Consider the following 22,147-nt stretch of genomic DNA (forward strand, 5'->3'; position numbering starts at 1 on the left):
ATGCATTTCAATGCCTAGGATCTTACACTGCACAGATTTAGAAATCAAAATGGTATGTCACGCTTTCAGAAAAAGAAAAAGGAAAGAAAAAAAAAAAGAAAACCCTCAGTAATTTAAATGTTTCTGTCTGACCTGGGCTGAAAATATAACACCAGTTGCAGAGCTGCATTGATACAGCGCAGCGGATGAGCTGGGTTAACTTGACGTGAAGGAGCAAGCCGTGGAACTACTGCTTATTAATATTCCCTTTGTTTCTTTGCCAGTCAAGAGAACAATCCGATGATGAAACAGAGGAGTCGGTGAAGTTTAAGAGGTTGCACAAGCTGGTGAATTCTACTCGCAGAGTCAGGAAGAAACTCATAAGAGTGGAAGAGATGAAAAAACCCAGCACAGAAGGTAAAAACCAACGTGCATGTGGTTAAAACTGTGTGTGTGAGTACATGTTTCTGTTGAGAGGAGACAGAAGGTGGAGGGCTGGGGGAGGGAGGGGTGGAGTGTTCTTAAGGGACAGTAGGAAAGACTGCCTTGTCTATGGTGCATGCCTTACCCAAGGAATTGCATTTTGAGACTGTGGAAGGAGGAAGGTGACAGCCTAGGATGCGGTTACTGCTGATCTCCTGGTATTCCCAGAGCAGCACTGGAGAGCCCCTCATTAAGAGATTAGAACTTGGTTTATGTTTTATGCCCCATGCTGGGGAGGGAATGAGACTAGGAGCAATCCCAACTGGCTGCCCCGCAGGCTCAGCAAGGAGGTGAGCAGAGCCACCACCACATTGCTCCCTCCTCCAAGGCCTGTGAGGGCACACAGGTGAAGCTCTGGCTGGTTTTGGGAGGGTAGCGGCTGGCTACCTGTGTGCCACATGGCATCATCCTGTGGCAAAAGTACAGAAACTCTGTCAGACATTCATGTGGGATAGCGACTGCCTTGTGTAATATTAACTCCTACTTCTGGGGGAGCCTGCTTGCAGTTTGGCTTCTGAATCAGTCCTGCTGCCAAGAGAGAGGGGGAGAGAAGGGAGGAGGAGGAGGGTGGGGAAACAGGAAGCAGAGTTCAGCCCCTGGGAAGGCCGTGCTGCAGAATTAACTCCGGATGACCTGTGTCCGTGTGTGAGCACTCAGATTAACCGAACCTGAGCCTCAGGAGCCTCTCTGCACAGCCCTGCTTGAGTCCTCACTGGAATTGTGGGGAACCCCTCTGTGTTGGTGGCCTGCCCGGCAGCATTCGGTGACTCCCCTCGGCATTGCAGTGAGCTGAGCTGTATTACGATTCCTTCCTCGTGCGTATAAGGAGAATGTGTGCATCTTCTTGGGTATGTGGCAGGAAGCTGTTGGCAGGTTTATGATCCATCACGCAGGCCTCTCCTGCGTGATGATGGTGTTACTGCTGGCATGAAAGGCATGGCCAGTCTAGAGCTCTGGACCGGGCAGCTGTTTTGGGCTGAAAAGGTTTTGTCACCTCATAGGGTGAGCATAAAGCTGGGTTACCTTGGAAGCAAAAACACGGTTTATGAGAAAGGGCAAACAAAACAAGGCTGCTTTTTCCCTGATCTGGGGAAGGGACCCCAGAGAGGCCTGTCCTCCCCCCTCCCTCTGTGGGCCTGGGAGAAGCTGCAGGGAGCGATCCGTGCCAGGCTGCAGGGCTGGGAGCTGCAGGAGCAGGCAGCCCAGGGGCCGCTGGGCGTGCAGGCCCCTTCCTGCACTTTGACCTGACTTTTTCTAAAGCACGTTAACTGTTGGTTTGCTCTCTGTTCCCTCTCTGACAGCGCTTCACCTCCTTATTTCCTTTTCTCCTTCAGTTTTTCACTTAGGTGTCCCAGTTCATTCCAGAGTTGGTTTTTTTCCCACAGTTTTCCACCCCTGTCCCCCAGAGAAGAATCACTGAATTAGCAAATGTTTTTTGGAGCCAATTGTTATGCTTCCCTCTTTCTCCATCTCCTGCCTGTCTTCTCTGTTTTAACTCCAGGCTTTGCGAATAAATGATCTATAACTCTGAGTTTGCACTTTATCTGGAGTTCCTTAGTAGATTGGCTCTTGGGAAACTTGTCGCAGAACCAATTATTGCTAAATAACAACATGGATTACTTCTGCATAACTTCTACGTAAGTAGAAGGCCCCTTAGGTACCAAGCCTACGCTGGGAGTAGATATCTATGACTTTTCTTTCAGTAAATTCTCCCTGCATCCAAGTTTTCATGTGACAAATTAAAAGTGCTTCATAAATGCCGTCCGTCCCCATATTTCATAATGTAGGTCTGTGTTCCCGTTTGGATGTGCCAGAGGGCTCTGCAAGATCACAAACAATACTGTGGTCAGATTTGGGGATTGCTGTCTGGCCTTCCGAGTTACCTGCAGCTGGCAGGATCAGTTCTTGAGCTGTTTGCTGCTGTTACTTGAATCTGTTATGAATGTGAAGTAATGTCAAATCCTAGATGGCTAGGTTTTGGGGAGTTGTCTATAAAATTTGGTTGAGTGACATCAGTAGAATTTCAGTAAATTTATCAGTGTTCAACAGCCTTAACAAAGTGTGAGAGTAGGTTTGGTTTGAAAACTGACCTGCAGTTCTGCAGAAGAAAGATTCCTCATAATCCTCCTCAACAATTTCTTCACAAAGAACAACTTTGCCAAATGTCCCTTGTATGTTACTGTAGTTTTTAAGGAAAAGTGCACTAGTCCCAGATCCTTCTCCCACATTTCTACTATTGACTCTGTTATCACACTGATGATCTGATACTCGCTAGAACGTGCCAAAATCTGAATCCATGTGTATTTTGTGTTAGTCTGCTCCTAGTGAGCTAAATAACTGAAACTCCCTAGTTCCTGGGCACCGTTCTTATATAGTATTTAAAAACAGATCACATCTCCATCTGTGTCATTACGGCTTTGTGTCATGGACTCACTCCAAATAACATCTGTTACAGTGTTGACACACAATGCATATTTTACAAGCTCTTTAAAAACATATTTACTCAGTGGACTAAAATTGTTTATCAGCACGTATTTGGTCCCAGGAGGACGTCTATTTTCTGTTCAAATTGAGAAGTAGAGGGGGAAAAAGAGCAAATTCGACAGTCCGGTGAAAGTGGTGTCAAAACCAGGCTCCTGTCTACAGACCTGCCCCGGAAAAGTTCTCAAGAGTGAAAGTTGTGTGTCAGATGTGATCCGCTGTCCCTTCACTGTCACAGCAAATTTTATCTTGATAAAATAGCATCTTAGGTTTCAGCAAATATATGTCAAATATGTTTTGCCAACAGAGAGACCTGAAGGTGAGAGAGGAAGCCTGTACACAGTAGCTAATCTTTCATCTCGAATTGTGTCCCCTGTTGTTGAGTTTAGTAAATTGTAGGTATTTTGGTAATGGTTCAAATTTCACTCTGCTGTAAGACTGGGGAAGCAATCGGAGACAAAGGCAAAGTTCGGTCAGGCAAGAAATGTATTTTGGCAAGAAATAAGTACAGTCACATTTCTCTGTGTGTTTCTGATACATACTTACGCATGCTGTGAAATCTGTCAGGACTGAGGAGGATGTGTACTCATGTTTGACTCTTCCCTTGTTACTGCATCTAATACCTGACCCTATACTTTGCTCAGAAGAAAACATCAGAGGAAATGATTTCTTAAATGATAAAGGTGAAAAGGAGTTGCAGTTTCAGGTCCTTTATTCCCTTCGCTCCGCTCCAAGGAGACCCGGCTGTTTGCCCATCTCTAGTACTAGTGTTGCAGAAAGTCGTTTTCCCTTTCTGTGAAGTACGTATTTGGTGAAAACCAAGTGTTTCTGTCATTAGCAGGATACCGTTGAAATTGGCACACCCACGATTTGACCTACTTTTTTTTCTTTGGATCTGTTTACTTAAATTCTGTGTGATTAAAATCAGTGCCTCTTCCCCTATCAAAAACCCAGAACTTTCAGTTTCATCCTGGAGCTCAGCTCCATAACTTTCTGGGAAAAATACTGCTTTCTGCAGCAGCAGCAGCACTGGGTATTGGAAAATGGGACCTGAGAGATACTTGTTTGGTTTTTAATACCTGGGTATACTTCTGACCTATTGTAATCTCACTAGAGCTGAGCGTCAGGTGCAAGTATCAGAAGAAAAACGTGAGAAACAGATCCCAGTTCCAGCTTTTAAGGGGTTCTTAGCGAGAGCATCTGTGGTCTTACTTAGCTGCAGATGAAAGAGAAACTTAAAATAACGATGAGTTTACTTACAGGGTGCTGTCGTCAGTCTACTGTTAACTCATCCCAGATCTCTCACTTCACAAATGGAAGGAACTACTTCAGATTTCTCCACTTGCAAATACCTTCTGGGCTGCTTATATCAGGAAGAGTTTTCTTCCATTCTAAGTGGCTGATACCTTAAATAAGTACAGTAAGACTCTACAGGGAAACATCTCGGAGAATTTTGAACGATGACATGCGTTGTGCTGCTTTTGTCCCTGTAGGTGTGGAGGAGCACTCACTTGACAACTCTCCTATACTGGATGACAGATCGGCACTTTACTCTGGAGTTCACAAGAAGCAGTTCTACTTTGATGGCTCCTGCGAAAAGCAGCCAGAGGATGACTCGGACTCACTTACTACTTCTCCCTCATCCAGCAGTCTTGATACGTGGGGAGCTAACCGGAAGCTGGTGAAGACCTTCAGCAAAACTGATAGCCGTGGCCTTATCAAGCCTCCCAAGAAACTCGGGACATTTTTCTCTTACCCAGAAGAGGAGAAGACCCAGAAAGTTTGCCGCTCCTTGACAGATGGGGAAATGAAGAAGAGCCTCGGCTCACTGAGCCACGGGGTAAGTACAGAAAGCATTTGCTTTTATGAAAGCAACAGGCACAAGCACCATCTTCTGGTGTCCCTGGAGGAGATTCAGAGTGTAAGGAAGCAGATCCGATTGAAGAAAATGGATACTAACTATTCCTGTTCCAGAGCTTTTCTTTGCCAGCGCCCTGCTAGAAAAGGAGCATCCCCCGCAACTTGCGACCTGCAATTACTACGTCACAAAACGAAAGGGGGTGGAGGTTGCGGCTTCCCAAACAGAAGGCTACGAGGGCGCAGTTCTGTCAGCGAGTTCAATATCACCTATGTGGTGGAGAGAAGCCTATACAGTCACCTCAACCTCTCACAGCTGGTGCGTCCCGTTACTGACAGGACCCTGAGCAAGGCCGACAAGCAGGACCTGAGGAGATGCCTGCTGGAGGAGGATGAGGAGGCCAAGAGGAAGTGGGCTGCCACAGTGGATCGCTGTACTAAAAGGGTTCTCTTGAGAATCCACCAAAAGTCTGTGAGTCAGTTGTCATGAAGGTGGTCTTCCAGTTTCTGTGAGGTTGCAGTCAACACTTCCTGCTTTATACTTTTAACTAAAATTCAGTGCTTCTGCTTTCCTTGCTGTTAGAAACTCTTAAGCACTGTAATTCAGGTGTAAGGGATGAGTTTGATATAATCCCGTCAGAGAAGAGTTTTGTTGAGTCTGCAGTTTTATGTGTACAGAATAACTCAATGAGAGAGAGCAAATATGACAAAATGCTGCTTTTAAAATTTACCTAGTGCAGAAATTGAGATCGCTGGTGAGCAGAGGAGCTTTGAGATGCTATAAACATGTTCTTTGTGATGCTTTGGGAGTCGGTATTCTCTTAAAGGGGTACCGAGAGATGAACAAAAGTTTCAGAGGATTAGAGCATCCTTAGTCAACTGTGCTCTGTTTGCTTCTGCTGTCATTGCCTCACATTGGCCCTGCCCTTCTCAGTTTGGATCTCATCAGTTCACCCACCTAGCTCTGTATTCTCTGTTACACGCACAGCTGCAGAAAGATGGGGACTTTTACGTTACATAGACACTGCCCTCCTGCTTGCTGCTCACCGCCACAAGAAGTACCCCTGCTGCTCTGTCCCTGCCCACTGCTCCTTCTTCCTAGCATGGGTTGAAGGTGGCACCTTCACTCAGAGCATTGTGGAGAGGGATCAAGGGGTGGCCAAAAAGAGGAAACGGTGCTGTACAATGGGAAATCAAGTGATTTGAGCACTCCGGAGAGGTCCAAAGTGGCTTCTTGATTATACGACCTAGTTTTGACGGTTCTCTTAACCATGATGCTGAGTTTCCTAGGAACTTGCCTTTGGGGCCAGCCAGATCTCCAAAGCTGAGTCAGCTAGTCCGTTGTCTAGTTCACAATGTAGATATGTTCCCTACTTCAGCGGGTGGAAATAGCAGTGCATTCATGACATTAAGCAAGATATTCCAGTAAACAATACAGTAGAAACAGCTTTTCCTCTTGAACTACAGATTTTATTTTGAGAGGCATCTGCTTCATTTCTTCAGGTGTGAGGTGTTCTCAACATAAGAATCATGGCCTTGATCTCCTTGAATAACCTGTGGGAGGTGACCAAGCCTTCATCGTTCACATTTTGCTCTTTGGCCACAAAATAGATGGGTTTTTTTCCTACCCAATACTACACATGTTCTCTCTTGGCAGCTTCACTATTTCTTCTGCACTGACTACTTGCCCTGCCACTCATAGGGTGCTGTTTATTTTCATAGACATTGTACTCAAAAGACATTGTTTTCCCATAAGGATATTAGAATAGTAAGAGAAACCTTACTTGTCCTTCTGTGGGTTGAATAATAGGGATATCTCAGGCAAAAGAGCATACTCGTATGTGCTAGAGATGCCCCATAATTAAAAATACACTATGAAACTCTCTTTGTAAATACAGTTGACAGAAACAAGGTTTTCAGTTCTTCCAATAAGTAGTTATTACTGTAGTGATTTCATTATGAAAACCACCTGGACTGACTTTTGCTTATTCACAGAGATACAAACAGAGAAGAAATGGATAGCATTTTGTTGTTGTTGAGGATCGCCTCAGTCAACTGCTCCTCCACCTTCGTTTGAATGGGATAAATGGTAGAGATGCTGCTTTTACTAGCTTTTTCAACACACTTCTTCCTTAAACTGCAAAAAGCTGGCAAACTTCAACTAATGCCACTCCTTCTTCCTAGAAACACTTAATGTTTGTTTACTGCAACCTCAGGGAAATTGCAATGCCTATGTATTCAGTGGAACTGGTCACTCTGTCTTGCCTTGCCATTCATTTTTGTCGTTTATATTTGTTTCAGTGACCTGGACATGCATGAAATTTTCAAATCTCATCAGTTTTTATTTTCTCCCAAAACGATAATACTTTTGATTGCATGGCCATTCCATTGAATATCCCTCTCCTCATGCACAGACCTTTTGTTTGGTACAGTATTGCCAGAGTCACTACTGGAATCTGAAGGAGGAAGTCAAATGTTAAATGTATGGGAGGTCCATAATGAAACAGTAAACATCGTTAATATGGTGTATTTATTCAGAAGTTTTTAACCAACAGACATTTTGCTCTATGAGAAGACTGCTTGAGGAGGAGCTCTGGCTGGTTTGACAGACAAGTTTGCTCAGAGCAGTTCCAGATGTCCTCTCTTCATTGCTGGGATTACCATACGCTGTAGGATTAGTTAGAATGGACTCCTGACAAAAGGGTGACACTACTCGTAGCTAAACATGCTGTGCTTTAAAAACTATCTTACTACTTGTGGTTGGTCTCAAATGGTTTCCGAAAACAATTTTTAAAAGCTATGCCATAGTCACATTGCCTTCTGGAAAAAAACACTTAAAATTCTACATCACAGCATGCTCTTTAATGTGTGTGGGGCCTGGACAAAGCTGGCTTTGAGTTCTAGTAGAGTTGTAGTGGATACACAAACTGTCATTCAAGCACTGTAGGTATACAGCACCCAACATAAAAGCTAGAAAAGAAAACTTTTTAAAAGCTATTAGTGTCTGATCAGCAGTGAATGGGGCAGAAAGAACGTTTACTTTAATAGAACTAATTGATGTAATTGTTTATTAAGTGGCACAGTTTATAGAGCTTGCTTCTTCCTAATAGTTTGTCAAAGCAGACTGGGAGTTCTCAGGAGGTGGGTCTTTGCTGGCTCCCAAGTACACGCTCACGGTTCTGGCTGGGCAATCCTTTGTAGGTCTGATCCGATGTTTAGCTGAGTCTTAAGGTGTCTTTGAAGTTACTCTGTTGGCTGGTTCAGACCCGAAGCACTTAGGGTTTGCAAGTGGTTGATCTTCTGCCTCCTGTTTGTCTCAACTCTAACTCCAAAGAGAATACGTAGAATAGACATCTGCCTGTCCCGCAACCCGCGTTCAGAGCCCAGAGTTGAAGTTATGCAAGTAAATTGTAACTGCCATGCTTTTGTTTCCCTGGATTGCCTTGAGAGACTTCTTATAGGGCCCGATACTTGAGTACTGTGCAGCTGGTTGTTCAGTGGCCAAATAAAAAGTCAAAGGTTTTACCTTTTGGATTGCAAAGCAAAAGCTGGCTTCTCTTTGAGCCCCCTAAGTGTCTGGTCTCTTTTCAGGTGGTACTGAAGCTTTAGCAGAGACTCATCTGCCACTGTTAAACAATGCTTGGCTGTGGAAATGCAACTCTACTGAGTTTGGTTGCCCTCTGCTCTTGGGAGGGGAGCAGTGTCATAGTGCTGATTCTGTTTTTTTATTCAGGATGATTATGATAAACTGCACCTGTGCATGCAGCCAAAACTGGGCCACTCCACCAGGTGATCGTGGCACCATAAACATAGCGTGCTTTCTCCCAGGAGCAGCAGGCCTGCCATGTACCACCACGTAGGTGTGAGGGGAAACGCCTCGTCTGGAATCAGGGCTTGCTGAGTCTCTGGGGATGCAATGCTTATGGATAGCTGGGCTGGCTTTTCCCTCCTCTTACCGAGGGCTTGCCCCACATGGCCTTTACTGTTTCCCTGTATTTCAGTGGAAATGGAGTCTATGCAGCGATTCCCAGAAGGTAGGTTATTCAGTGCTTTAGAAGATCGGTGGTTCTCTGTTTCAGTGCTACTGTGGACTTATTTATGAAGGCAGATGGGGATGCTGAGGTGGAGTTGCCAGCACCCTGGACAACTTGATGCATAAGATCAGCAGTTTCCTCAGACCAGAAAGTCTTTTTTTCTTTTTAAAAAGAAGAGCAGGCAATAGATGACTCAACAGCAGCAGACCTTAGGCCAAAGAGTTGTCTCTGGAAGAGACAAATGACTCAAATTGCTTTGTAACAGATTTCTTGATTTATAATCTCTCATCCTTTTGTTTGTTTGTTTCCATTTTTGCAGACATTTGTGTTTTCACTGGTGTTCTCCAAATCACAGATGTTTTGAGTGAGCTAATCGTTGTGATAGAACTGTATCCATCCACCCCCCCCTTTTTTTTTTTTCAGAGGACCTGTAGCTTTGGAGGATTTGACTTGACAAATCGTTCCCTTCATATTGGAAACAGTTCTGACCAAATGGTGAGTTTAAGACAAGAAGGTGCAGACTTGAAATAGCATAAAATGAAACACGCAATAGAGTTAGAATAGACTGAAGTGTAATTTAGGTCTGTAATGACAGTTTGGGGATCCAAGAAAGCAGAGTATCTTTGTTAACCTCAAACTTCCTTAGCTCTGAGAATAACATACCCACCCATATCCATGGGTGTATAAGTATTTATATACCATATGTGTAAAGAGGCAGGAACAAGTGATCAAAGCACAGATCTGGAGGCACATCTGTGGGCTCTTCTTACGTCTGACTTCCTCAGAGCATCACCCCAGGCAAAAGATACAATACTATACTTTCTTGGTAAAAATATTTACTATTTGGAATGATGAGGCAAATTTTCATTCGCTGAAGATCTGCAAGTTTTTTGGGTGGAAGTCATTATGTAAGAGATTTATTATTTGTTTTCTCATTGTATCTAAGAGCTCTGGAGTAGACCACGATCCCATTGTGCTGGGTGCTGCACAATTGATCTCAGAGCTCTTTGTGTTTTTAATTAATTCCAGTTTATGTTACTCATGTTGATCAGCCTGTTGGTCAGCCTGTGGCCAAAAATAACAGAACAGAAATGAGCCAGAACATGATATCAAATGAAATTGCCAAAATATTTTTCCTTTTGCCCATATATGTTTTTCTTTTCTGTTTCAACGTTGACTCTGATAACTTCTCTGTTCACTTAAGTCTAAATTGTGAAACATTTTTACATGTGCCAGCATTATATTATTTTTTACATCAGCTGGTTTTTTGGGGGATGTTTTTGTTTTTCTGATTTTTTTTTTTTTAACATCATAAATTACCCCTAAATTGGCCAAAACTGTGGGTGGTTATTTTATTCATCCATTTCAAACTCAGTAAAAAAGTTAACTTCCAAACTTACAGTGTTTATCTTTAAAGGTAGATAGTTTGGCATATTTTGTTCAGATTGGTTTTGATACAGAAAAGTGTGAGATCTAGATGTTACGTTTTTCCCTACTAGCATCAGTAGTGGGAGAGATGCAGTGCACCAGAATAACGTATGCAGATCAAAGTTTTTTTCCTTGAAAACATTTAAGTCCATTAAGTGGAAGCATTTTTTTCCAAAAACATAAGGCAAAAAGCTGTCCTTAGTTTCTGCTAAAAGACCAAAAGTTACCAAAGTTACAAACGACTTGTAAAGGAAAAAAACCAGAATTGTCGGAAATGAAGTATCAGCTGAATTTCAGAGAAGCTTGTTGGGAGAACATTAGTAAAGTAGCAAACATACATAAATTTAGAAAAAAAGAAAAATATTTTATGTAGAATGTAGCGTACACTTATTTTGGGATTTGTTATGTACCTAAATTGTCCTCAGAAGAATTATTGAAGCAAGTTGGAGACCAAATTCACTAGTCAATCTATTTGGGCAAACAGATTTTGGTCCTTTTTACATTGTCGGTTTTAGTGCACCCACCGTTGCCAATGGAGGGTGCTGGTAGTAGCTCTAATGGAGCTGCCTTGCCGTGGTTCCTGACGTGCTGCAGAACGAAAGGCTGTGTTTAACATGCTGCCTGGGCAGTCTGAATAAGGGCTGAGTCATACAAGTAAGTTTGGCAAAATGTCGACTGATCCATGTTAATTCTTCATGTGTTCTTGTGGCGCAAGTAAATGCTAGGTATCTTAAGCTGGTTTAGAAAAGGTTAAATGCATTCAAAGCAGCCGACCTTTGTCATCCACTGTATATGGATGAGCCAATTTAGTTTGGCAGTACCCTGCTGTGTGTCTTAAGAATAGCTGTGCAAGTGTAACCTTCTACCGTGGTTGATGGATTTAGTAGCTTTTTTTGCGTTTTTTTTATAAACAATCCACAGTAAAACCACAGAGATGGTCATCAAGAGAGGTTAACTGAATGCCTGTCTAAAAATAAAAAGCAGATTTGGGTAACCAAATATAGGTATCCACATGTATATACAGACACAAATATATATTTGGCTAGGATCTCAGAGGTACCTTTACTGCTGTTAAACTGCATGTAGTATTGACCAACATGAGCCACAACTACTGCTGTATGTCCTGTCAGGAGGGCTTAGCCTGAAACCGTGGAGTTTTCTACCAGGTCAAATACTTACCTGAAACCCAAAGGGATAAAGGCATCCTCACAGACCCCAACACATCCACATGCAGTACCTGCAGTAAAGGTTACAAATCAGGCCTTAGGAGTAAGGCACAGTGGTTTGCACAAGGTCTCAACAGTGAATTTAGAGCAGTAAAGAGGACACCATGCTGCCGTCCTGTGTCTGCCTGGATACCTCTGCAATGACTGCTGACTGAGGAAAAAAATGGGTCTTGTATTTTGTAGGCTTAAACCCTGGTTTATTTTGCAGGGCAAAGAAGGAGACTTTGTTTATAAAGAAGTGATCAAATCACCCTCTGCCTCCCGTATATCTCTGGGCAAAAAGGTGAAGTCTGTAAAAGAAACCATGAAGAAAAGGATGTCTAAAAAATATAGCAGCTCTCTGTCTGAGCAGGTACGTAAGGTCCGCGATGGAATCCACTTTAATAGTGTAGAAGTGATAATCAATATTGATTCCCATGCTTCAAGGCATCTCTGAAGAAATTTCTAACAAGACTATGTGGCGTGGCTTATTCCTATGTCCTTATAAAATCCCTCACTGTGAAATGGCTTCCTATAGATGCCAAACCAGGAAAATGCATTTTCAGATTTTCATTCAAGTACCTCATCAGCAGAAGCCTGTGGTTGATGGCATTACACATCTCGCTCTGTATTTCCATTTATTTATCTATCATCATTATTTATTAAGGGAACCGGTCTGTGACACAGGGTCACAGTAATACATTTAATCTGCAATTTACACCTTTGTTTAAATTCCAGGCATAACTTCACATACACGGTTCCTCTCTGCTGTTACAGATCCCTTCTCCATCATAGCTTGCCCTCTGCAGCAGCCCATTAAAACAGATGCACAATGTAGTCAGAAAGGGGCATCCACAGAAGATTTTCCTATTATTCTTTCATTACAGATTTTTATAGCTTATTCTTAAAGGCAAACCTGAAGGACATTAGTTGTAAATTAGGCTCTGAATTTCAGTGGCCTAGGAACAATTGCTGTCTCTTTCTCTTTTGGTACACTGTGGCTTTCTTGCTTTGGTGGAGCGTCCAGAATTCTTGGGCGTGTGTTTAAACCCAGTCTTGTGTTTAAACCCAGTCTTGTGTTTAAACCCAGTCTTGTGTTTAAACCCAGTCTTGCCCCTCGCAGCGTGGAGAGCGGGCGGACGTCGCCCCCGAGCGGCCTCGTACCGGGGCCGGGGCCGCTGGCAGCTGTGGGGAAGTGTCAGTGGGAAGGGAGATCTGCCTTGTGGTGTTCCTGTGAAGCCTTAGTGCCCGTAAAAGGAGCGGTTCCTAACACTCAGAATAACAGCCCCAAACTGCAGAATCTGGAGACAGCACGGAGAGGCAGAAACATGGCTGGCTTTATGCAATGCTTTGCAAAATTACAGTCTCTTTCCTGTAGGACTATTAGCTGTAATTACTCATAACCAGGGGCACTGCTACAGTTATGGTTATTTAATTTAAATTTACAATTAAAACATTTTAAAGTCTAACATGATTTGATATTGATAAGATGCTTTGGTGTCTGAGTGGCCTTACAGTGCTGCTCTGCAAAGTCTGCCTAAGAAAGGGATACTTTGAGAAATTGGTTTGCAGTGGGTTAGCAGTACTTCTGCTCTCCAGCTTTCTCCAAGAGTGACTTGACATCTGAAGTCATATGCTGGAATGACTTTTTTTTTTCCCTGATGATTCTGCGGCATGCAAATAATAGCTTTCATCTCAAAGTTTTATGACCGCACATCTCTGCAAAAACTCCTCTTGTATGCAATCTACAGTTCTTTTGTTTTCAAACTTTTGGGGACAATTGTTTTAGAATATCTGTGCCTTTCTGGCATCGTGACTCAAACTATGTGCCAGTATCTGTTTCTGCATTCAAAAAAACAAGCAAAAGCTATTCTGGCCATAAGTATCTGCTGCTTTGCTTTAACTGTGCTTCAGAGAGGCTGACAGAATTTCAATTCAAGAAAGGCCCTTTTTGATTTCCTGTAATGCTTGACTGAATGAAAAAAGAAATTACCTCACCTATTGCACATGTAGCAGAATATTTTTATATTCATGCATGTATGTTTACGACTCTTTATACTATGCACAGGCTGCATTTTCTGGTTAATTTTTTTTTTCTTCAAGGTAAATGACCAAAGATATCAACCATTCACTGAAAAAAAAAAAGTATATTGCTGTGTGTCTCACTTGCATTGTCTCATTTGTTTGTATTCATCTTTGTACAAAATCCTGATTCAGAAAGCTGAATTTGGCGTTAGCTGTTTTGCAAGTACTGCTGGCAAAAATATGATCTGTCATTAAAACTTTTGAATTGGGAGTTTCGGGTAATGTTTCTTTCTACTTATAATGCTAGCTTTTTCAGACTGGACTGTTTGCTCCTGTCCCTCCTATCATGCCTAATAAAGGGGGGTTTCTACCACAACCGAGTACCACTAAATAAGCAGATAAACATAAAAGATTTCATCCTGCCTGGTAAAGAGCAGGAAAACAGAATCTCTTTCCTTGGAGGGAAATGAGCAGCTCCTGTCAGTGCTTGTGTTCATTTACCAAACTGCAATGGTTCAATCTCTCTCAGGAGTCCAGCCCTGGGGTCGTGCCCGGTTCCCCGCAGTCGCCGCCGGCAGATGCTGACTCCCTGGACAAACCCAAGCTGAAAGCCGGTGGCTCAGTAGAGAGCCTGAGGAGTTCCTTAAGCGGTCAGAGCTCAATGAGTAAGTTCGGTTGTAATTGCATTGCTCCATTTCTGTGGCTTCAGGGAGCAGAGATCTCCACAGTAAGCAGAATCGGAGAAAGTCAAAGCAGAAGCAGTGGTTAAAAAGTAGAAAGGCTGATGGGTTAGTCATTAAGGGTTTACAAAGAACCGTAAGCTCTCTGGTGCAGAGACGATCTTTTTTGCTTTGTGTTTATACAGAGCTCTGGAAAAGTGAAATCCTGCTTTCTGGCTGGGTCTGCTGGGTCCTGCTGTTATAATATAAATGATGGGAGCGAGAAGTACAGTCCTTGGCTAGTAGCAAACAGGCTCATCTTTACACTAGGTTTCTCCTGGGCACTCCTGATGGGCTTCGCACCCCCCCTCCAGAGAGAGGCCTTGAGGTTCTCTCATTAACTGGTTAGAGGAGCATTATTTCAAACGTCTCTGGTTAAGACTGTCGCTACACAAAACAGAGATTAAGTGGGACAGAGATGGTGTGAACTTGCTTCACTATGATTTACTGACTAATAGAAAGTAAGAACATAAGGGCGGGGGGGGGAACTGAAGAAAAAGCTCCATTTTTAAATAACTGAAAGTGTGTTCTGAAAATCAACTGGGGTTTTGGTTTGGGTGTTCGGGTTTGTGGGGTTTTTTTGTAGTATCAGTTCAAAGTGTTGCCTTAAAACCCAATTTCTGGACATGAGGATTCTGGAGCCCTCCTGCAGGATTCAGAGCTTATTTTCCTCACACCACTGTGCCTTTCTGTGGGCAAAATTTCCCAGAAAGATGATATCCCGTGTGATGTACCATAGATGAGATACTAGTTAAACAGATTCTCAGTTTAATATTGAGGAGCTGAATTTTGGAAAACCAGAGTGCAAAGCAGATTAACTAACTCTCTCATCATGTGTGTGTACAAGAAATAGCAGCATTTAAGGACTTTTAACTTCGATTACCATGTTTTGTAGACCGAAGACCCATTTTCTGTCTTGCCTCTGTTTCTGAACCTTCTTCACAAAGAGATTCTTTTTTTGTGGACTGATACTATGTCTCTCACCCAGGTGGTCAGACGGTGAGCACAACAGATTCTTCAACTAGCAACAGAGAGAGCGTGAAATCAGAAGATGGTGATGATGAAGAGCCTCCTTACAGAGGACCTTTTTGTGGAAGAGCCAGGGTTCACACCGATTTTACTCCAAGTCCTTATGATACAGACTCTCTAAAGCTGAAGGTACCAGCTATATCTGTTTTGAAGGGGTCAAACGTTATTTTGGCAAAATTCTTAATTAAGAACTCTTTGCAAGAACTGTACAATTCTTAGTCTTTGCATGAGTTTACATGTGGTTTTAAAGCCCTTTAACCTGTCTTACTCCGATATATTTAAGATTTGCTTGAATTACAGCAAAATGTTAAACAACATAAGTATTAGTATTTTGCCACGTCCAGGGAAAGACACTTGCGTCTTTAGTTTGTGGAAAAATAAAAATATGCCACAATTCATTTCCATTTTACAAGGATTTTGTTTGAAAGAATGGAAAAATACTTATCTGCCACGATGAATTAATCCATCAATGGAAAAATTTTCAAAATCCTTGGAAGACATGTGGATGTGCCTGCACATAGTGTCTCTTAAAGACGTTTCAGTTAATATAACTTGTTTTGAGTTAATACTGAATTACTTTGCTGACTGTGAGTTGTCACCCCCCTTTAATTTTTCTGGATATCAGCTTTTATTATTTTTAGTTGTGCTGTATTCGATTCAAACTATCTAACTTCCTACATTCATTAGTTAAAAATTCCGAGGGCAGATAATTCCTATTAAAGCAGATGCACGTAAAGTAATCCCTTTAAGGATACAAAACCGGTTTTGCATCCATTTCTTTGTTACGGTCAGGAGGACATTAGGAAAAGCACAATTCCTTCTGCATACACCTCCTTTCCTTAGGTGACTGGATGTGAGATTGTGCCCATATACACTGAACATGTTCGTATTTGCAGCGGTTTCAGATAGCTGCACAGCTTAGAGACATTGGTACAAAAGAGCAGCAATACACTACTGGGGTGTAAGCAGGTTTGAATCTGGACAGCTGGGGTTTGTTCCGGGTGCTGTTGTTGACTTGCTCTGTGGTCTTAGGCATGTCACTTAATTCCCTTCTCTTGCATTTGTACAACAAGTATATGCAGACATCTTTGCAAGAGCTGTGGTTAAGCTTTTGAAAACTAGAGAGTGTTGTCCGTTCTGTGGACATGAAAATCTAAGAGAAAGGGGGTGTGTTTGCTTGAATATCCATCAGAAAGCATACTTAAGTGGCTTTCCTGCTTCTTTGGTCTGCAGAAAGGTGACATCATTGATATAATCAGCAAGCCCCCCATGGGCACTTGGATGGGCCTATTGAACAACAAAGTTGGCACTTTCAAATTTATCTATGTGGACGTGTTAAATGAAGAGGAAGAGAAGCCGAAGCGACCCACCAGGAGACGCCGGAAAAGCAGACCACCCCAGCCCAAGTCAGTTGAGGATCTCTTGGATCGCATCAACTTAAAGGTCCAAATTCTCCCTTTCTGTTTACCCTTCAGTTTTGATGTGGGAAGGGCGCCGCACCTTTGGAGTCGTTAGTTTTAAAAGCTGCGCAGCGGAATCATAATCCTAAGGATGGTGACACCACTTAGCAGAATTGGGTCTTAGCTGCAGAGTGAAAATAGCTGAGGCCAGGCAGAACTGCCTGTCAGGGTTGATGAAGTGCTGCAGGCTGCAAGTTGTATGCACGTGGAGACTGTAAATTGTTGCATAGTATGGCTACTAGCTAACGCACTTCAAAAGCCAGAAAGAAGTGTAAAACAACAGTTACCCTGTCTTTAAAGAAGAAGTTTTTTTCTACATTTCTGTTCAGAAGAGCTACGGATAAACTGGTGTGGCTGTCGTTCACCCTTTGTACTTCTCCCTTTGTGCAGAGCTGTGCCACATTGTCCACCTGGGTAGCATGCTACCCAGGCCATTTAATACAGTGCATTCCAAATACAAAAATAGGTGCAGCATTCTAGTTCTGGCACAGCTATCTCCCTGAAATTTGAGCAATGTTTATACAAGCTATAATCCTGTAGTTTTGCTGTTACACAGTTGTTTGCACCAAGCTTTTTTTGCTGGTTGTGAAAATCTCTTCTAGTATCTTTATTGACAAAATAAGTTGAATAAATGTGTTGTCTTACAGCTCTTTTTTTTCCCCTCTTTTATGCAGGAGCACATGCCCACTTTTCTGTTCAATGGTTATGAAGATCTGGATACCTTTAAGCTTTTAGAAGAAGAAGATTTGGATGAACTGAACATTCGAGATCCTGAGCACAGAGCTGTTCTCCTCACAGCAGTGGAGCTTCTACAGGAGTATGATAGTACGTGGGATGTTTGAGGTTTTCATTTTTACTAGAGCTCTGCCAAGAACCTTGTGAACCCCTTAAAGCAGAAAACTGGTTCCAGGATTTTGATCGTCTTTTTTCCTAATGTAGTTATTTCCAGGGTAATCCTGTGTAACATGTAGATTTTTGAAGAGTGACTTAAGACTTGCATTTGTTCTGCCAGAATTCTTTTATTCAAGTGAGCCCTGCTACCCAACTTATTCAAGTGATGTCAAGTGTACAACACATACCTTTTAGAATACTGGTGTTCAGGAATAAATCCTGAGATAACCTACTCAAAATAAGAAGCTGAGGTATGGAGAATAGGAAAGAAGAAGCTTCTAGACTAGAGAGAAGAGACTGAGGTCATCAAGTGTAAGAAAAAGATCAAAGCCCAGAGGGCTGTGGAGAAGGTTAATGTGAATTAAACTTTCTCTTATTTTACCTGCACATGCATATAATTCTTGGACTGTGAATTGCAGGATTGTACAGGTAGCTTAAGGTTGTACACATGACAACACAGCGATTTTTTTCAAAGGGAGAAGATATATCAGTCAAGTGCAAAGAGTGAAAGGCAGTGACCCAGCTCTCTGTGGTGCAGCAGTGCAATTCTGCCCATTGTACAGGTGATGTCAGGCAAGTGGTTGCAAAGATGAGGGAAAACAGAGCAAGCCATGGCAGTCAAATTCGATGGCATCTTTGCTGCACAGGAGGAAGCGGGGCTGTACCATCCACCCAGTAGTCATGGTAGAGTAGAATTGTATGAGGAGCAGGTGGAGCTTCAGACAGGAATTTAGATGTACTCAATACCTAGTTGCAGCAGCCTAAGACAGTACTGAATTTCTCCTTTGTCCCTAAGTGTCAGCAGAAGGTTAGTATCCCACCAAGCAGAATCAGTGGAATGGATTGTGTGAAGGCTTTCTCAGCTGCTTCTGTGTCAAATCCTCTGTTTGAGCTTAAACTGCCATAGCAGCAATTTAAACAGCTGATTATTAAGTGGGCAGTGCTTAATTCTGTTAGAGATGTGTGGTTAGTAGCTCTAGACAGTGCTGTCTGACCTGAGCTTTCACTGATGTGCAGCTTTCTTGTTCGTTTCATTTCCCAAAGAGGCATCCACACTTTCTCCGCCCTCCTCTACCCCTCAGTAGAACTGCAGTTGCAGAATTAGATGCTTTCCACTTATATCAGAGTAGCTTTTCATCACCTAGTATGAGCTTCTCTTCATTATTTGCAGACCTATTTAGAATGCTCACTTCCCTGAAGTAATAATATTTTTTTTTAGGCCCCTTCAATTTTGGTTTGAAAACTTGAAGAACTATGTGATGTGGTGGTTGGAAAGTATAAATTCCAGCTCCCGAATCAGGATGACAAGGAGAAAGAGAAGTGGAGACCAGACAGCTGGAACCTGGGAGGGGCAACAGCCCTTAGTTCCACCCCATAATTACCTTTCATGTGCTGAGAATAGGAATTGGAATAGTCATTTCTGACATTTTATTGCGGGGGAAAAAAACACAGCATAAACTGTATCCTTGCATCATGAAGCTGTTTTTCTATGTCTTCAGCTCCAGTTTTAGTTTCTTTACAAAATATCATTTCTGACCAAACATTCTGGGTAAATTCCTGCAGTCCAACCTATGCAGCCCGGATGGACCACACTTGAGTGTTGGCTCTTTGCACAGACCAACGAAGGAAGGAATGTTTACTGCCAGTCTCTCCCTTGTCCCTTCCCCCTTTGTAAGCGGACAGTATCTAACTTTGCTGGACCCACTCCTGATCCTTCCTCTTGGTCCCTTATGGAAAGTAGGTCAGGGTTAGGGTTTTATTCTTTTTTACTTGATTTGGTTCTTTTCAGTGCTTTTTGTTTTTGTGTTGGGATTTTTTTAAGTCTTAGAAAGAACTTTGACACCATCATTTTAAGTGAATTTCCATGGTTGCAAGTTGCAGGACTTGTCCCCAAGGTAGCTGAGGTGCACTCACAGTCCGTTCTGCTTTCATGTACCACACTGCTCCCTCACACTCGTGCTGAGGCTTGACAACCATTTCAGTGAAGGGGTTATTGTTCCTAATATCCAATCTAAACCTCCCCTGGTGCAACTTCAGGCTGTTTCCTCTCGTCCTATCACTTGTTACTTGAGAGAAGAGACCGACCCCCACCTGGCTACCCCCTCCTTTCAGGTCACTGTAGAGAGCGATCAGGTCTCCCCTCAGCCTCCTCTTCTCCAGACCAAACCCCCCCAGCTCCCTCAGCTGCTCCCCACCAGACTTGTGCTCCAGGCCCTTCACCACCTTCGTTGCCCTCCTCTAATGGTGTTAGAAATGGAAAGCTGAGAAGTTCAGCCAGATTTTCTGTTTGCCTGTTTTTCACTGTATTCTCACATCCTCTAGGTAACAGCGACCAGTCAGGATCTCAGGAGAAACTTCTCATTGAAGGCCAAGGCCTAACCGGATGCTCTCCTCGGGATTCTGGCTGCTACGAAAGCAGTGAAAACCTGGAGAATGGTAATGGTGACAGCAATGAGCCTTATAATCCCTGCAGCATTTTTTCAGTAGATAACTTCACATACTTTCTGCTCCTGTTCCTAGCTAACACAAGCTACTACATACTTGCCTTTCTCCTTTGCTCTGGCTGCCTTTTTCCCTCTTGGCTTGAGCCATTGGTTTTCATTGCTACTGTTTCTAATTTATTTATTTGCATTGGTAGGAAACAGATCACATTTCACAAATCATCTTTCTTTTGTGATCCTAAGGCAACAGACACTCTCACTGCCATTCCCTGCCTTCTCCCCTCCCCATCATTTTCTCATGCAACCGTGCCTCTTGAGGCTTGCACTACTGACACTAAGCCAGCCCACGTCCAAGGGACCACTTGCAATGGAGAAGTCGTTGAACTCCACTGAGATTTGGAGGATTTCTTCTAAACCCATACCAAAACTATTTATAAAAAATTTTCTTTGTTTTAGGCCATGTTTTTGTGTTTGCTTAGGTTGCACATTGCATTCTCTTCTGATCAGAAGCCAACTGCAGAGATTTAGGACTTTTTAGTGTATGAACACAAGCAAGTTAAATTAATTGAGAAGTTGGCAAGGAATAAATTATGAAAAAAAATGCTTATGGTATCAATTTCCATTGCCATGTCTTGCATCAGTGAAAGGTGATGCACTGAAAAATTGCCAAGACAGATGATGATGGAGATTGCGCTCTCTGTTCTGAAGAAATCAGGTGGTTGTGCTGACTGAGCATGCTTTACTTGAGGGATGGGGTAAACTTGTCATTAGGGACGAAATACTAAAATAGATCAAATTGGCTTGAGTTTGGCATTATCGCTCCAGGCATTTGAGGAATGGCTTGGCCTCAGACTGCCTGGTTTCATCGCTGACATCCAGCATAAACAGGAAACCAAGAACAGAATAAATAGAGATACTGTATGCCCCGTGTAGTGGCCATTTTTCCAATTTAAAATATGAGCTAAAGACCTTTCTTTTAGTATGTGCATTTTCTGTCAGTCTGCCACTCAGAAATAACCATTTATTGAAGAAAATTGCAGTTGCTTTGAAGCTGAATGCCTGAAATTGGCAATATACTAAGTTCCTGAAAGCAGGGAGAATTTTTTTCTTGAATATGAATCCCAATACAGTGGGCATGCTGGAATATAGTCACAGCTAAATATATGGCATATGTGACAATTTTCTTTCCTTTTTATCACTAAGTGCCATCATAATGATAGCTGTAGCACTGAAGTTAAATTGCTGCCTGTACATTCTCCTTACTTTAACAATATAATAAAATCTTTAGAAAGCAATTGTCATTGCCTGTTTGCTTAGATAGTTGCTATTACATTTAAACTAATATTTCTGTCTGAGTTTTGCAGAATGTGAAATACCACAGATGATTTTTATATTGCTTTTCATGTATGGCTTACTGCATTTCTGCATCATTTTTGCTCACAAATGCATTTAGTGCTTGTTTTGAAAACCATTATGAAAAGAACATTTGGTGAAGGATTAATTCAGAGATTTTGTCAAGGCTGGTTGATCCAAAATGTGCTCCACCTTCTTGCAAAGTTCACAGACCATAGTTGTTTGTATGCATATTGTTTTCAAAATACATTGGATTCTCATCTGTTAAATTAAGGATAATCATTTTTCTAGTATAAACATCATAATGTGCAGATCAGCAATAATAAACTGCACTTCATAAAGGGGAAATGCATTCTGAGAAGAAATTGGTCTTCAGACCAATTCTGGGGAATGGTTATACATAATATTTTGATGACTAGTACAGTGTCCTGGTTTGGGCTGATATTGGATCTTTTGGCAGCAGTTCAAGATTTCAGAGCTGCTCTTACATTCTGGCTAGACAATGGTTTGCTATGTACTGTGGCAGTGGTACAAATATAGCTTTTCTAGGTGCTTCTCGGGGTACCACTGCAGAAATATTTGGGTATTCTCGTAGGTATCCACAATGTACTTACAGCAGCATTGTGATTTTTATTCCAGTTTACGGAGAGCAAGGAACGTACCCTTTGTGACCTATTCAGTGTTAGACAGGAAAAGCGTAAGAGTAGAAAGCAGCCATCTGTGATCAGACCATTAGTCCATATAGTCCAGTCCTCGGTTTGA

General features: G+C 42.4%; 1 protein-coding gene across 1 annotated transcript in view; it reads left to right on the top strand.

Moving 5' to 3' along the window:
- SASH1 (SAM and SH3 domain containing 1) overlaps positions 1-22,147 on the top strand; it is a 29,520-nt gene that overhangs the window by 147 nt on the left and 7,226 nt on the right. The window contains 12 exon segments of the mRNA XM_009708999.1: positions 264-396; positions 4,437-4,783; positions 8,534-8,584; positions 8,586-8,656; positions 8,802-8,834; positions 9,260-9,329; positions 11,697-11,840; positions 14,022-14,157; positions 15,200-15,369; positions 16,474-16,683; positions 17,375-17,525; positions 19,914-20,027. Of these exon segments, the coding sequence (XP_009707301.1) occupies positions 264-396; positions 4,437-4,783; positions 8,534-8,584; positions 8,586-8,656; positions 8,802-8,834; positions 9,260-9,329; positions 11,697-11,840; positions 14,022-14,157; positions 15,200-15,369; positions 16,474-16,683; positions 17,375-17,525; positions 19,914-20,027 (1,630 nt within the window).

Source organism: Cariama cristata, unplaced genomic scaffold (assembly GCF_000690535.1).
Source record: "Cariama cristata isolate BGI_N322 unplaced genomic scaffold, ASM69053v1 scaffold16151, whole genome shotgun sequence".
Lineage (NCBI taxonomy): Eukaryota > Metazoa > Chordata > Aves > Cariamiformes > Cariamidae > Cariama > Cariama cristata.